This window comes from Amia ocellicauda, chromosome 9 (assembly GCF_036373705.1).
Source record: "Amia ocellicauda isolate fAmiCal2 chromosome 9, fAmiCal2.hap1, whole genome shotgun sequence".
NCBI lineage: Eukaryota > Metazoa > Chordata > Actinopteri > Amiiformes > Amiidae > Amia > Amia ocellicauda.
This window is the reverse complement of record NC_089858.1, coordinates 2,379,235-2,392,243: the sequence shown is the minus strand read 5'-3', so window position 1 is coordinate 2,392,243 and position 13,009 is coordinate 2,379,235. Positions and strand designations below refer to the sequence as shown.

The 13,009-nt window shown below is 44.3% G+C and overlaps 1 protein-coding gene across 1 annotated transcript in view; it reads left to right on the top strand.

Moving 5' to 3' along the window:
- The window catches only part of LOC136758183 (adenylate kinase isoenzyme 5), a 41,466-nt gene extending 29,909 nt beyond the window's left edge, over window positions 1-11,557 (top strand). Inside the window, exons 10-15 of the mRNA XM_066712453.1 lie at window positions 3,300-3,339; window positions 7,450-7,485; window positions 8,211-8,374; window positions 8,673-8,789; window positions 10,440-10,631; window positions 10,921-11,557. Of these exons, the coding sequence (XP_066568550.1) occupies window positions 3,300-3,339; window positions 7,450-7,485; window positions 8,211-8,374; window positions 8,673-8,789; window positions 10,440-10,631; window positions 10,921-10,989 (618 nt within the window). The 3' untranslated portion in view covers window positions 10,990-11,557. The remainder of the gene's footprint in view (window positions 1-3,299; window positions 3,340-7,449; window positions 7,486-8,210; window positions 8,375-8,672; window positions 8,790-10,439; window positions 10,632-10,920) is intronic.
- Window positions 11,558-13,009: the final 1,452 nt, after the last annotated feature.

The following is a 13,009-nucleotide window of genomic DNA, read 5'->3' as shown; positions in this document are numbered from 1 at the left end:
TTCAGTTTTGCAGCCGAGAGTGTCAGATCAGTTGATTGCACCCTGGCGCGGTTTACTGTGCGCTGTAACTTTATCACCACGCAGTTCTGCTACCCTGAGTTAAAAAACTACATTTTCTGTCATCTGATGTCAAACGACACAGTTCCAATCCCTTACCATGAACCATGAAGTGCGGAGAGCCATTTCAGGATGTCTGAACTGGGGTGTTAATGCACTACCGGGGGGATTTATTTATTTAATCCAGCATCCGGGCTATTCTTTATTAGATTCCCAAAGCACTTCAGGTGGCGGAATGAAAAGCTTAGAAGAGAAGCAAGTATTGCTCTTCATAGACTTATTTTATTTTCTCCACGGAAACCTCCAGCTTTTCTGAGCGTCTCTTCATATCTGCAGGCGCCGCTCCTGCTGTCAGACCTGATTTACAGGGTGACATATTCTGAATGCCAAGGAAAGCTGTGACCCTGGCTACAGCTCCATAATAGGAGAAGCCAGTTGACCACCGAGAAAGAGCCTCCTGACTAAGGACTTTGGGTGACATTTACACGAAAAGGCCAAGGGTCACCAGATTGCAGGCTGCAGGTGCGAGCAGTGAAGTGTTCATTTAAACCACTTTTCAGTATCCTACAGATTAATACAATTTTAAAGGGCAAATATAATATTAGTGCACTTGAAGTTTTTTTGATGTAATGTTTACTAATTTAAACTAAAAGGCAATACATGGTTTAGAAATAGGACTAATTCAATTTATTTTGTTCTTGTTTCTGTCTCCTTAAGTTGCCGTATCTCCAAAACTTGCTTAGATTAATGCTGGAGACTTGCCATTAGTGACCGTTTTTTTCTGTGACTTTCTTGTCGAGTGTGAAGGACTGTAAATTAGGCTCAGAGCAGCTCTATCGGTGTCCAGATTGAGGTTAGTCCTGCCAAGTGTTAAAATAGCTTAAAATAAGAGTAAATAAGATAAGACAGTCCGTTCTTAAGGCTTATTCTTCACGCTAAACATCTGCCCAGTATACAGTGTTCAGAATTCTGTATACAGTGAAAATACCAAGGAGGCAGATGAGCCGAAGCCAGCGTGTTTGTACCGGCAGGACACCGGGTTGGTGGCAACGGCTCGTGTCCAATCAGCCACCGGCATCAGTCTCCAAGGCAACCACCGCGGTGCTTTCCCTTCGCTCGCAGATGCAGGAGTGGGGGGGCTGAGGCGGCAGCCTGCGGGGCTTGGTTCGTGAATGCACCCCCCCTGCTGCTGTGTTAATATGCAACACCATATTAAACACGCAGACGGGCTGGATGGTCTTTGAGAAAGGCTGGATCTCAGCTCAGCTCCAATTATTCACCTACATTTGGTTCCAACTTGCAAAAAACTAAATTGGACTGCTAGTCCTCGTCCGCCCACAGGTCCGCAGAGTGAGATCGGAGACGGCCCCAGTACCGTGGTTGAGCTGGTCCAAACACTCTCCCAGCGCCTCACTGTGCTGTAGCTGAATCAGCCGGCTGGGCTCTGATTACATCAAACCCTGCCCTGCTTCTGTGACACGCTCGAGATCCTGCTCAACTTCGTGGTGGAAACTGAAGGCTAGCATCATGTGAAACTCCACTCCATGTTTATCTTTTCATGACATTCATTTGATGAAGGAAAAGGGTCTCATTCAGATAAAAATCCTTATAAAGCACTGGACAAAATAAGCCTACACAAATTAGATACTGTATAGTGTTACCAAGTGTTTAACACGTTCTCCAAATCAAATTCTGCTTCTCAAGTCTGTTGGGTAGTGTTGGGCTAACGCAATCTGCTACTCCGTGTGAGCCATTTACTGTGCGGCCTTACTGCGGCAGCTCTGCCTACAAGTCCCAGACTCTGAGAGAGCTGCCCCAGCGTGTCTGTATCTGTAATTAAATGATCTAAAGTATCTGTATTGCTCTGAATGACTGCATCACAATGACGTCTGAATGAGGTGTGTGACAATGTTCAGCGCACAATTACAGTGCAGTTTTTTACGTTGCAATCTCTAAAGACAAACCATTACGTTTTTTCTTGCAGAATTAGTTTAGTTTGAGGGTGAGTAGTAGGCAAACGGAGGTCGGACCATAACAAGTTACACCACTCAAGCATTTTTTAAGTGTGAAATGTTAATGGTGAAAGCAAGGACATCATCATTAAAATCAGAAAACAGTTTAACTGAAGGCTCAACAGTTCTAAGCAATTAGACATCCTTTGTCATCAGACACATTCATAGTTTTTTATCCTAAATTTCAAACAAAGGTGCCCTTTTACACTAACAGTCCCTCCATTAGTACTCCTATCAATGACGCAGCTCCAGAAGAACAAGAGCAAAGCCAGCTCTCCATCCTGGAGTAAAGATTTGAGAATGATAGTGGCAGGACACACTTATAACATGAGAAGATCATGAGCTACCTATATGGGAGCATTTTAATATTCATCTTAAAGGACAGCAGTTAATGGCCGCTGCTCCAAGGTCATCCCAGCCACAAGACCGGCATGTAAAAACTCTGTTTACTATTCAATTACACTTCCTCTTTAGCGCCGGGGCTGATCAGGAGCAGGAAGTGTTTGGGCCTCTCTCAGCTGCAGGAAAGCCGCAGGCATCGTTCCTCAGTGACGCAGTGCCAGTGAGAGGCCCGGTCCTCGCCACGGCGTGGCCAGGAACGCCCTGATCTGTGAACAACAGCTTCCGCAACCAACACACTGTTTCTGACGATACCGTCCGAGGAGGGTTATTCTTCTGATTAGCGCAAGGACAGGGCCTAGCATGTGCAGTTCGAGAGAGAAAATGGAGCTGTGTGCCAAATCAAAGAAATCCCCCGATACAGGGACAGTAGAGGGTGATATAGTCGCACCTAGTGTTCAGTATTGCTGAAATAATGTTATGAAAGGATATATGTGCACACACACGCATAAAGCTGTATCTTACATAGAGACCCATGCATGTTTGCCAGTGTGATTAGAACAGAAACACAGACAAGCCACCGAGCAGACACTGTCTAATTTAAGGCCTGCATTAGATTACACTTGTTCTATCTATTAATATTGAGCCGGGAAACTCCCTGGTTATGGCTTCACACCCCATTGAAAGACTGAAAGACGCGCCGGCCTGAGAGACAAACTCAGAAGTTTGAAGGGCTCTGGAAAACTCTAAGCATCTCCTCACTCGTGTTGTTCTGAAGAGGGTTTTTTAATTAGTATAAGGAAAGCACAGACACCCTGCATTTGATACGAGTGAAACGAACGGCAAAGATATGATTGTGTAACCTCCCCTTTGTTTGTTTGTGTTTGGCAGGTCGAGGGATATTTCTTCACAGAACCGATCACCATGTCAGGTAATTTCATCAGCATTCACTCATTCACCTTTTCGAACATTCACCTGAAGCTCCGCCCCTCACAGCCTAGGGGTGATCCCACAACCGGCACTATCAGGGCACCATGTATTATATTATGCGTTTCATATGGGGACGGATTATTAATCCACACTGGCTGAGTGAACAGAACGCTTCAATACATCTAGGAAGCAAGTATAGATTTTCTGAAACCGGGTTGGAAAAAAAGCAATTGAATGTTCCCTTGTGGTGCTGGAATAAATCAAGGTACAGCTATCAATGGTATCCTTTCGCTATTTATACACAGCCGAGGGGCCTCCCTCCTGAGCAGCTCAGCTGGTAAAAGCACCGGTTCGATCCCGGCTCACGTCATTGTCAATTGTGACTGGGAGCGCTCAGCGGCGGCGCATGATTGGCCAGTGCCAGCTTCATTACCTAGAGACTGGCAACGGGTGTCAACTATTTTAGTACCATCTGCAAATTTGACATGTTTGCTATGAATCTGGACTCTGAGATAGTTAGCAAACTTGTCAAATTTGCAGATGATATTAAAATTGGCGGCTCAGCAGATACAATCTCGGCAGCACAGGCTATTCAAAGGGACTTAGATAATATTCAGTTGTGGGCCGACATCTGGCAGATGAAATTCAATGTGGACAAGTGCAAGGTAATACATGCAGGTAACAAAAATGTCCACTATAATTACACTATGGGAGGAATAGAACTAGATGAAGTATCGCATGAGAAAGACCTAGGAGTCTATGTGGACTCCTCACTTTCTCCATCCAAACAATGTGGGGAAGCAATAAAAAAGGCAAACACAATGCTAGGGTATATTGTCAAAAGTGTAGAATTGAGAACAAGGGCAGTGATGTTCAGACTGTACAATGCACTAGTTAGAGCTCATCTGGATACTGTGGACAGTTCTGGGCTCCACACTTCAAGAAAGATATCGCTGCTCTAGAGGCAGTTCAGAGGAGAGCAACCAGACTTATTCCAGGTCTGAAGGGAATGTCCTACTGAGAGACTGAGGACCTGAACCTTTTCACCCTGGAACAGAGGAGACTACGTGGGGACTTGATCCAAGTCTTCAAAATCATGAAAGGCATCGACCACATCAAACCAGAGGAGCTTTTCCAGATCAGCAGGGACACACGCACCCGAGGACACAAATGGAAATTGGGCTTCAAGGCATTCAAGACAGAAAACAGGAGACACTTCTTCACACAGAGAGGCGTAACAATCTGAACAAACTCCCCAGCGATGTGGCTGAAGAGACAATTTGGGAACATTCAAAAACAGACTGGATAGGATCCTTGATCACTCAGTTATTAATGGACACCAAACAAGCACAATGGGGCGAAAGGGCTCCTCTCGATTGGGCACTCTCTTATGTTCTTATGTTCTAACTTCTCTCAATGGCCAATGCTCTACTGTGTGTTTGGATCCTCCCAGAAGTCGCACCCGAGCCCTGGTCCTCACACCTCATCGCTTTTCTGGCTCTCCTGGTTGAAAAAAAAAAAAAGAAAAAGCACAGAGCAAGGACAGGGAAAATTGTCCCATTGTCAAAATTGTCAATGAACAATGAGGCACTAAAGGAGCAAACAGACCCTTTCATTAAGCAGAGCAACGACAGTCCATTAATTCAACATCCTTTCCACAACATTTTTTTATAGAAACAGCAGTAAATATGCTTCCTATTTTATTTTATAAACAAAGAACAAAATATATCTGCAGCTATATATTTTCTTTTTCTAATGACTGAAGTATTCATGGAATTTGCACTTTTTCTAGTTCAGCAATCCTTTTTTAACAAATTGCAGTCAGTCATCCCTGCTGTAAGTATTGGATTACCATTCACTGAACACCATTCTTCCCTCAATTGAAACTTATGAAATGGTGACCTCTCTCACATTTCATATGGTTCAAAATCATTTCCAAGCCAGTTCTGGCGTCTCCTCCTTCATATCCTCTATCTGCCTCCTGATTTAGTCTGATTGCCAACAAAAGATTGCTGTGCCTTTTTTACAGGTCGCTTAGGGTTGAACTGCTCTCTTAGATAAATCCTTTCCTCAACCCAGAAATGTCACTCTGCGTTAGCACTCGGCACGTTGACTGCCAGCCGACTCCACTCCCACTAATAGTAACAAATATTATGTCACAAACACGGAGAAACTCTCTGGATTTCGGTCCTCAGATGAAGCAGAATTTGTGCGGAGAAACCACATTTGGTAATGTGATTAGGGTTTAATGTTGCAGTTCCACTGTAGTCGTCTCATCTGCTCTAGCCATATGAGAGCACTAAGTTTGTAATACCGGATTGCTTTTCACTGAAGAAGAGAAAGATAGCGCATGTCATTGATTTATAATCAGAATCATACAATAACTTCCTCACCTGACAAAGAAACATGACAGAAAGGCCTTTACTTTAGTACAGATAAGAAGTTGTGTATCAAGATATGCACCTAAAGCTGCCATCTACGAAGTGAAAGACACTAACTCACTCGTTACAAACCAACCTCTGAAATGCCTTTGTTGGAGAGACTCATTTTCGTTTAGTTGAGCCACTCGAAGTCGTTCTACAGGTTCTTTGTTCACGTTAAACACAAGGCCATGTCTTCGCATCGTGAGGACTGATTGTTCCGTCAGACCCAGTTCCTTTATGATGTTACAATAGCAATCCCACAATGGAGTGTTACGCTGAAAGGGGAACAGAGTTTCTCCTTTATCTCCACAGCACCGGCCTTTGTTTCGATGTGTCCGTGAGTCTGTGACTCGACTGGGCTCAACTCGGGGGAATGGGTTTATAGTACGGTGGCTAAATGAAACGCCATGGAGAGTGCGCTTGGTAAGGCCAGCCTCGCCCTGGAAAACAATGCAGCCTTTTGTACCGGTCCGCAGATCGCTTTTTCTGTAGCCGACAAAACGACCTTTCCACCCACCCTCCATCGAAGCAGTGTGATGTTTAATTAACACTCCCGTACGATCGTTAGTGCGGCTGAAGGAGGAACGAGGCTTGAAGAGCAGAACGTGCACTCCATCGTTTCTCAACCCAGGGCTGGTGCACTGAAGACCTTGGGCTCGTCGGTGCTGTGCAGACACCCTGTCACAAACTGAGCAGGAGAGGCCGCACGTTCTCAGTACCAATTTAACAGCCTGGTCTATAATTAGGCAACTTCTGAAGCATAGAGAGCCACGAGTGGAGCAGTCAAGGGGGGTATTAATAGATTTAACGTGCCTCCCAAGGAATTTTCTGGAACAACTTATAATTACCTCCTCGAAGCTCCAGGATAAAGTTTCATGAGACACTGGGGCAGGGTTTTATAGGGTCTTTCTACAGTGAGATGGTGGTATGATTTAAGAATGAGTAAAAATAACATATTTCGTTAAGGAGCAGCACTCCTTTATCTCACTATGGTATTATTGTAACCCCTCTAGAAGTACAGTCACACTAAGTAAGACAGCAAATCTGTAAACCTTCCATTCTGGTAGCTTCTTGGTTATTGGTTAGGCATGGTTTTGACTTGTTTCTGCCGTTTGAGACGAGCACTGGGCTGCGATGGACTGTTATGTTTTAAAAATGCTCCAATCGGTGTCAAGTTCAGTAAAGCGTATTCATAAAATAACATTACGCTTATTGAAAAGGGAAATACTCTTAGATTAACCGTTTCAAAAAAGAATAAACACATTTGTCTAAACATTACTCCCAAACTAGAGCGTCTGCCAGAAATAGTTGCTTTGAAGTGGTTTGGGGCTGGGCAGCTATGCTAGCAACTGTTGCCTGGTGACACTTTGAATGTTTCACTGGCCAGCGGAAGAAGGGAAAGAAAAGGAAAGAAAAAACAGCCAGTCTTTCAGAGGAAAACTTTTGGTCGGAGGGAAAGCAAGGAGCCTGAGAAGAGGGGGAGACATCTGCAGCCTCGATGGGAAACAGTTGTTCGTCAGATAAGGCCGTTGAAGTCAGGCCTAGCGGTCCACCAGGTACCGTCTCGTGGACCCTGATGACCCGGCGTCTTCGCTAGGAAGCTCAGGGGACTCTACTCTAATTGTTCCAGGGAGGTTAAAAAATAAATGTTATCCTGGGTATCTCAACATTTTCCGTATCTCTTTCAGATAAACTGAAAGGTAGCAAGATCATCTTCGTCGTGGGTGAGTCTGAAACATTTATTTTTCTGGTTGTTAATTTACTCCGTCTTCGTTTTGTCCCTGTGGTAAACGGCATCAACAACAAAGTGCATCTGTTTTCATTTCCGAGTTCAGGAAATCAAGTCAGGCCCACCCACGTTTGTACAGCACTGCCCGAGTCTGTTTGTTGTGCTCTGTTAGGATGTGTTCCTGCTGAGCTCTGAGTTACTCAAACTAAACTGTAATTTAACTCATGTTTGCGTTTTCCGTTAACTGGATCTGTTGTGTTTTATTCTACTTTAATCATATTCAATGATGTGTCTGTGTCTTCTCTTAATGAGGATTCGATAACAAGACTGGTGACGCTTTCTTGACAGTTAAAGGAGAGAGAGAAGTAGCCCATCCAAAGATTTCTCACGAGGAATATGTGGCATAATAGGGGACAAACACATCAAACATGAGCAATGCAGGGCTAGTCCTTTCCTCACAAAGTATTTGTCTACCTGCTACAGCAAGAGGTATTGTCTGTTGAATGGAAAGGAGACGTAAATAAATAAATTCGTTTAAATCCTACGTAAGACTTCACACTTGCTTCAGTGCTAAATACTAGAAGTGCCAAACATACATCTAACAATGCAATCTGTACAGTTAAGTACCACGTGAACAGAAGTTATATAAGGAATTTAAATTGTATGGTTTGTCTGAGGCCCGGGAGAGATCCAGGAACGTCTTCCTCCTCTTTCCCCCAGGCGGACCCGGCTCCGGCAAGGGCACCCAGTGCGAGAAGATCGTGGCCAAGTATGGCTACACCCACCTGTCCACCGGGGACCTCCTCAGGGCAGAGGTCGGCTCAGGGTCGGAGAGAGGCAAGAAGCTGTCTGCCATCATGGAGAAGGGAGAACTCGTGCCCCTGGTGAGCAGAACTGCTGATGCGCTTGTTGAACCACAGGACGTTATTTTGCCGTCCGCTTCTGAATAGATCAAGTGCTCACTGCTAATTCTTGACCACAAAGGTAAAACTAATTGCTCAGAAGATAACAGGTCACACTTAAAATACATGGAAGCAAATTTTTTAAGGGGTCCACTGGGAACAACAGGGATGACCACCACTGAGGTGCACTCTGGTTTACTCCCAGAAATATATGAGAGGTCGGGTGGGGACTGTTGGTTTTGTGGGTTTTGGCCCAACACTGAAAAGATTCTCTCGGCAGGACACCGTTCTGGACATGCTGAAAGATGCCATGATCGCCAAGGCTGACGTGTCGAAGGGTTTCCTGATTGACGGCTACCCTCGCGAGGTCAAACAGGGAGAGGAGTTTGAGAAGAAGGTATGGAGAACTCAAGAATGATCTCAAGGCTATTCAAGGCTCTGTAGGAGCCTCTCTCTCTCTCTCTCTCTCTCTAAGACACATATTTTATTGGTAACCAGTGCTATGGTTCTAGCAGAGAAGTCAAACCCAGAACCCAGTGACCCTGTGGTGCACAAGCTGAGGTTTGCAATAGTTCACCCACGAGAAACAAAGTATTTGTCTCCATTTAGACTAAAGCAAGCTGAGCGGTCACATGACCGAGGTCTCCTAACTGACCTCCTCAGCTTCGCCTTTGCTCTTCCAGTGAACCGAACAGCATTTCTAAGTAAGGGCAACACCTCCGTGGATCTAGATGAAGTGTTTGAAAGGCCTAGTACCGTAATGCTTACAACAGGCCTGAAGTCACAGCGCAGTTTGTAACCTTGAGATGACTTGTAATTCTGCTTCTGCTCCTCCGTCTGCTGTGCTTGAGTTCATCGGGAGGTCAGCTGTATATAGAAATAGAACGAAAAAAGGGTGATAGGAAAAAAAAGTAAAAACAATTGAAATTATTGCTCATTGTCTGAGTGGAAGCATAAATCTCCCGTGAAGGTGAAGGTTGAGGGTGTGCATGAAATAATAACTGGTCTAATTTTATATCTAAAGTATAGGGTCAAGGGTGTCTCTCTGTTATGACAGCTCTCTCATGTGGCGATTCAAAGGGAACATCTTCTAAACAGATGTCAGGAGACGGAGGAGAAACAGTGGCGTTTTAAAGCTGAACAGTTGGCACCTAATCAGCTTTAATTCTCTCATCTGTTGACGTAGGAAGCTGCAGAGTGGATTTTGGAACGAGATGACACCAAAATGTTAGAAAAGTGGTGAAACAACAGAACAAAAACCACATTAACCTCAATATATGAGGTCATACTGTGCGATTACTTGTATGTTCTGAGGAAGATGTAACTGGCTACCAAAATTAAGCTTTGTTGTCCGATGACTGTATCGTGACTCTGATTGTAATGGATTGGATGGCAGCTTGACTTTCCTGGAAGAGAATTGCTTTATAATGGTTATTATATACCTCCATTGATATTGATTGGATCGGTTACTATTCATCATTATATGTTATTATGTACCCATTCCACCGGGGTCATCTATAGTAATTATGTCAGTCTTCACTAATGCCTGTGATTGGCTCAGTTGTGGATTGGAGAGGTTGGTGGGAATAGAGACCAGAAGACAATGTAGGTCTGCAGGATCGGAGTTGGACTTTGGTCAAGATGTCTGTGACTGGCGATTTGCATGCCACCTAATCTCATAACTTCTTATCTGAACATTTAATTGAACCAATTTCCTTGTTTAGATAGTTTCAGTGGTTTTATTTCTTCCTTAAACAGATATTGAGTTGATGCATATTCAGGAGGAATGGGATAGAGGTTTTTAAAGACGCTGAATGCAACTAAAAAGTTTAAAGTTGGCAGGGTTAATTAAAGGTGGGAAACTCTTAAACTACTTAATAAGAAGCTGACTGTCAGCAAGGCCTCCGTCGGGTGGAATCCCAGCCGAGGAAGAGAGAGTTATTTTCTTCAGGCAGTGAGTGTCACAGGTCTGAGTGCGAACGGTCCCTTGGGGGCCCATCTGGGAGTCATGCCAGCTCTGCGCTCACTGCTGTCATCCCACCCACAGATTGGTGCTCCCACCCTGCTGCTGTACATAGACGCCGGCGCAGACACCATGGTGAAGAGGCTGCTGAAGCGCGGTGAGACCAGCGGGCGCGTGGACGACAACGAGGAGACCATCAAGAAGCGCCTGAACACTTACTACAAAGCCACCGAGCCCGTCATCGCCTTCTATGAGGGCCGCGGCATCGTCAGGAAGGTAGGGCGAGTCGCAGCCCGCGTAAATAACTAAAATAAGGCTCCATAGTCCAGCGTGTTTTAATTGAACAAGATGCTGAGATCCAGAAAACATGGGGTCACACATCCCTCTGTGGGGCTACTTAAGTAACTTAGCTATGACATTTCAAAGACCCTGTCCAGGTTTCCTTCCGCTCCTGGTCAGAGTAGAAGTGCAGATCGCTCCAACACCTTTGAATAGTTCAGCGGATCCTGCATCGTTAGAAACCCGCCGCTCTCGTCTCACACCTGTCCGTCTGCTCTCTCCTCAGATCAACGCCGAAGGCAGCGTGGACGACGTCTTTGGCCAGGTGGCCAGCGCTCTTGACGCCTTAAAGTAAACCCAGACTGCTGCAAGAGATCTCCCTCTTCTGTTTTTTTTTTTTCTTCCCCTCATTTTGCCGATTCAAACTCAGTTCAGCAACAGACCCTCAAGGGACAATCTGCCTTACTGTGTGTCCCACTCCAACGCACCCTTCATTCCCAACTCCCGACATGTCTGTGCATTTCATCCGCCTGGAACGATCCCAACGAGGACGCTCATATGCACGTTTGTTTTTGTAAATTATTTTCCTTTATTTTTATTTTTTTTTAATACCGTTGAACTTGAATTATAAATTATTTGACCTTCTTAAAAAAATATGAATGTACATTTCAATTTGGAAATACTTTATTTCTCTCTTTAGTATAGAGCTCTGGTGCACTTTGTCTGTGTCTTTGTTTCGATCGCAAGGCCACCTGAGCCAGCAGCTGATCACGTCCACCTGAAATGGAAGTTTCTTTATATTTCTCCACATTTCCTGCCTCCTTTTCCTCACTGTCTCTTCTCATCGCGGTGTCTTTTGGGTCTCTCTGACCGCCCACCCTGTTCTGTTGTCATTAAATATCACCTTCAACTCTGACCAAACACCCACAGCTCCTGGCCTGTTTATTGAAATATAATTTGAGGGAAATGTAGGATTGAGATGGGTCTGTAAAAGCAGCCACGACTAGCCTTAAATATCGGTGCTTGGTGTTGTACTTACTCATAGTTTGACAAGTGTGAGGAGACCAGTAGTACAACCATTGTAATCTGTTATATAGCTATGCCTTGAGTGGCACTTCTTCTAAATGGAATACTGTACAAGCAGTCCATTTAGTGGGGGAGTTATATTCTATCATTTAAATCCTATATTTTCTCATGCATTAACCATTGCAGACCCCTATGAGCTTCTGCGATCTGTCCCTTCCCAACATCTCCTCTTCCTTCATTAATGAATGCCTAGAAAAGTGGTATTCAAGAAAAAGGTTTCAACAGGTCCACGACACAACCACTGCAACCCACTGGCTGACGACCCTGCATGAAAATGGCATCGACACACTTTCACAGCCACCATCAGCTAAAGGGAGATGAATGGATGATGCCAAAATTGGAAATATACTTCCTGATTATATGTGGAGAACAAATCTCCTTTTCTCTGAGGTGACACATCCCATGCAGTCCTAGTGCACAAGGATAGATTGTGCAACACAACCTCTGACACAGCACAAAACATTATTGATATACAATGTACATAAGAACACACAAGACAAGGTTTTCTACCCCTACACTGAGTGACACACCTCCTCCAAGGAGGATAGACTTAAACTAATGCACTCAAAAAGGAACTAAAGTTATTTCTACATGTGTCATAAGCTGAGACATCTGTGATGTGCTTGTCAAGCATTTCCAAGTCATTCGCAGCAATGAAATCATTGCCTTGTTCATGGGAATGATCTAAAACATGTGATCTAGTGTTAGGTCTTTCATTGTGTCACTATTACTGTGATACAGATTACAGGTATGTTGTCGTGTTGTGCCTTACTAACACATGTACTTACACATGTGAAGTGAGTCCATATAACCACACTGTCCTGGCACTGCCTTTTAAGTGGCACAAGTAAACAGCTTTGGGGGACAAAAAACAAACAATACAAACTACAATTTGTAATGTACTCTCACTTGATAATGAAGGTAAGTTTGATGAATAACTGACATTGTGAATCTGTGGCTTTCGTGATGCAAAACTCACAGCAAAACAACAACCTTCCTGGTTGTATCCTTTTTAATATTCATCTTACTCATCTTTACCTTAAAAAAGAAATCGCCACCATCTTATCTCCTTTCCAAAATGACTGTGCTCTGCTGGGAAACAGATTGGTACTCGCTGACAAATACAGCAACTCATCAAACCCAGGTCCCAAAAATCAGCGTTGGTTTCTCTGATCAGCTGTTCCTACATTATTTACTATCGCCAGTCTCCCTGTGAGTAATCGGTGTCATGCATGGGTAATACTGTTGAGCCAAGCAAAGAAATGTACACGTATGATATTTAATGGCCA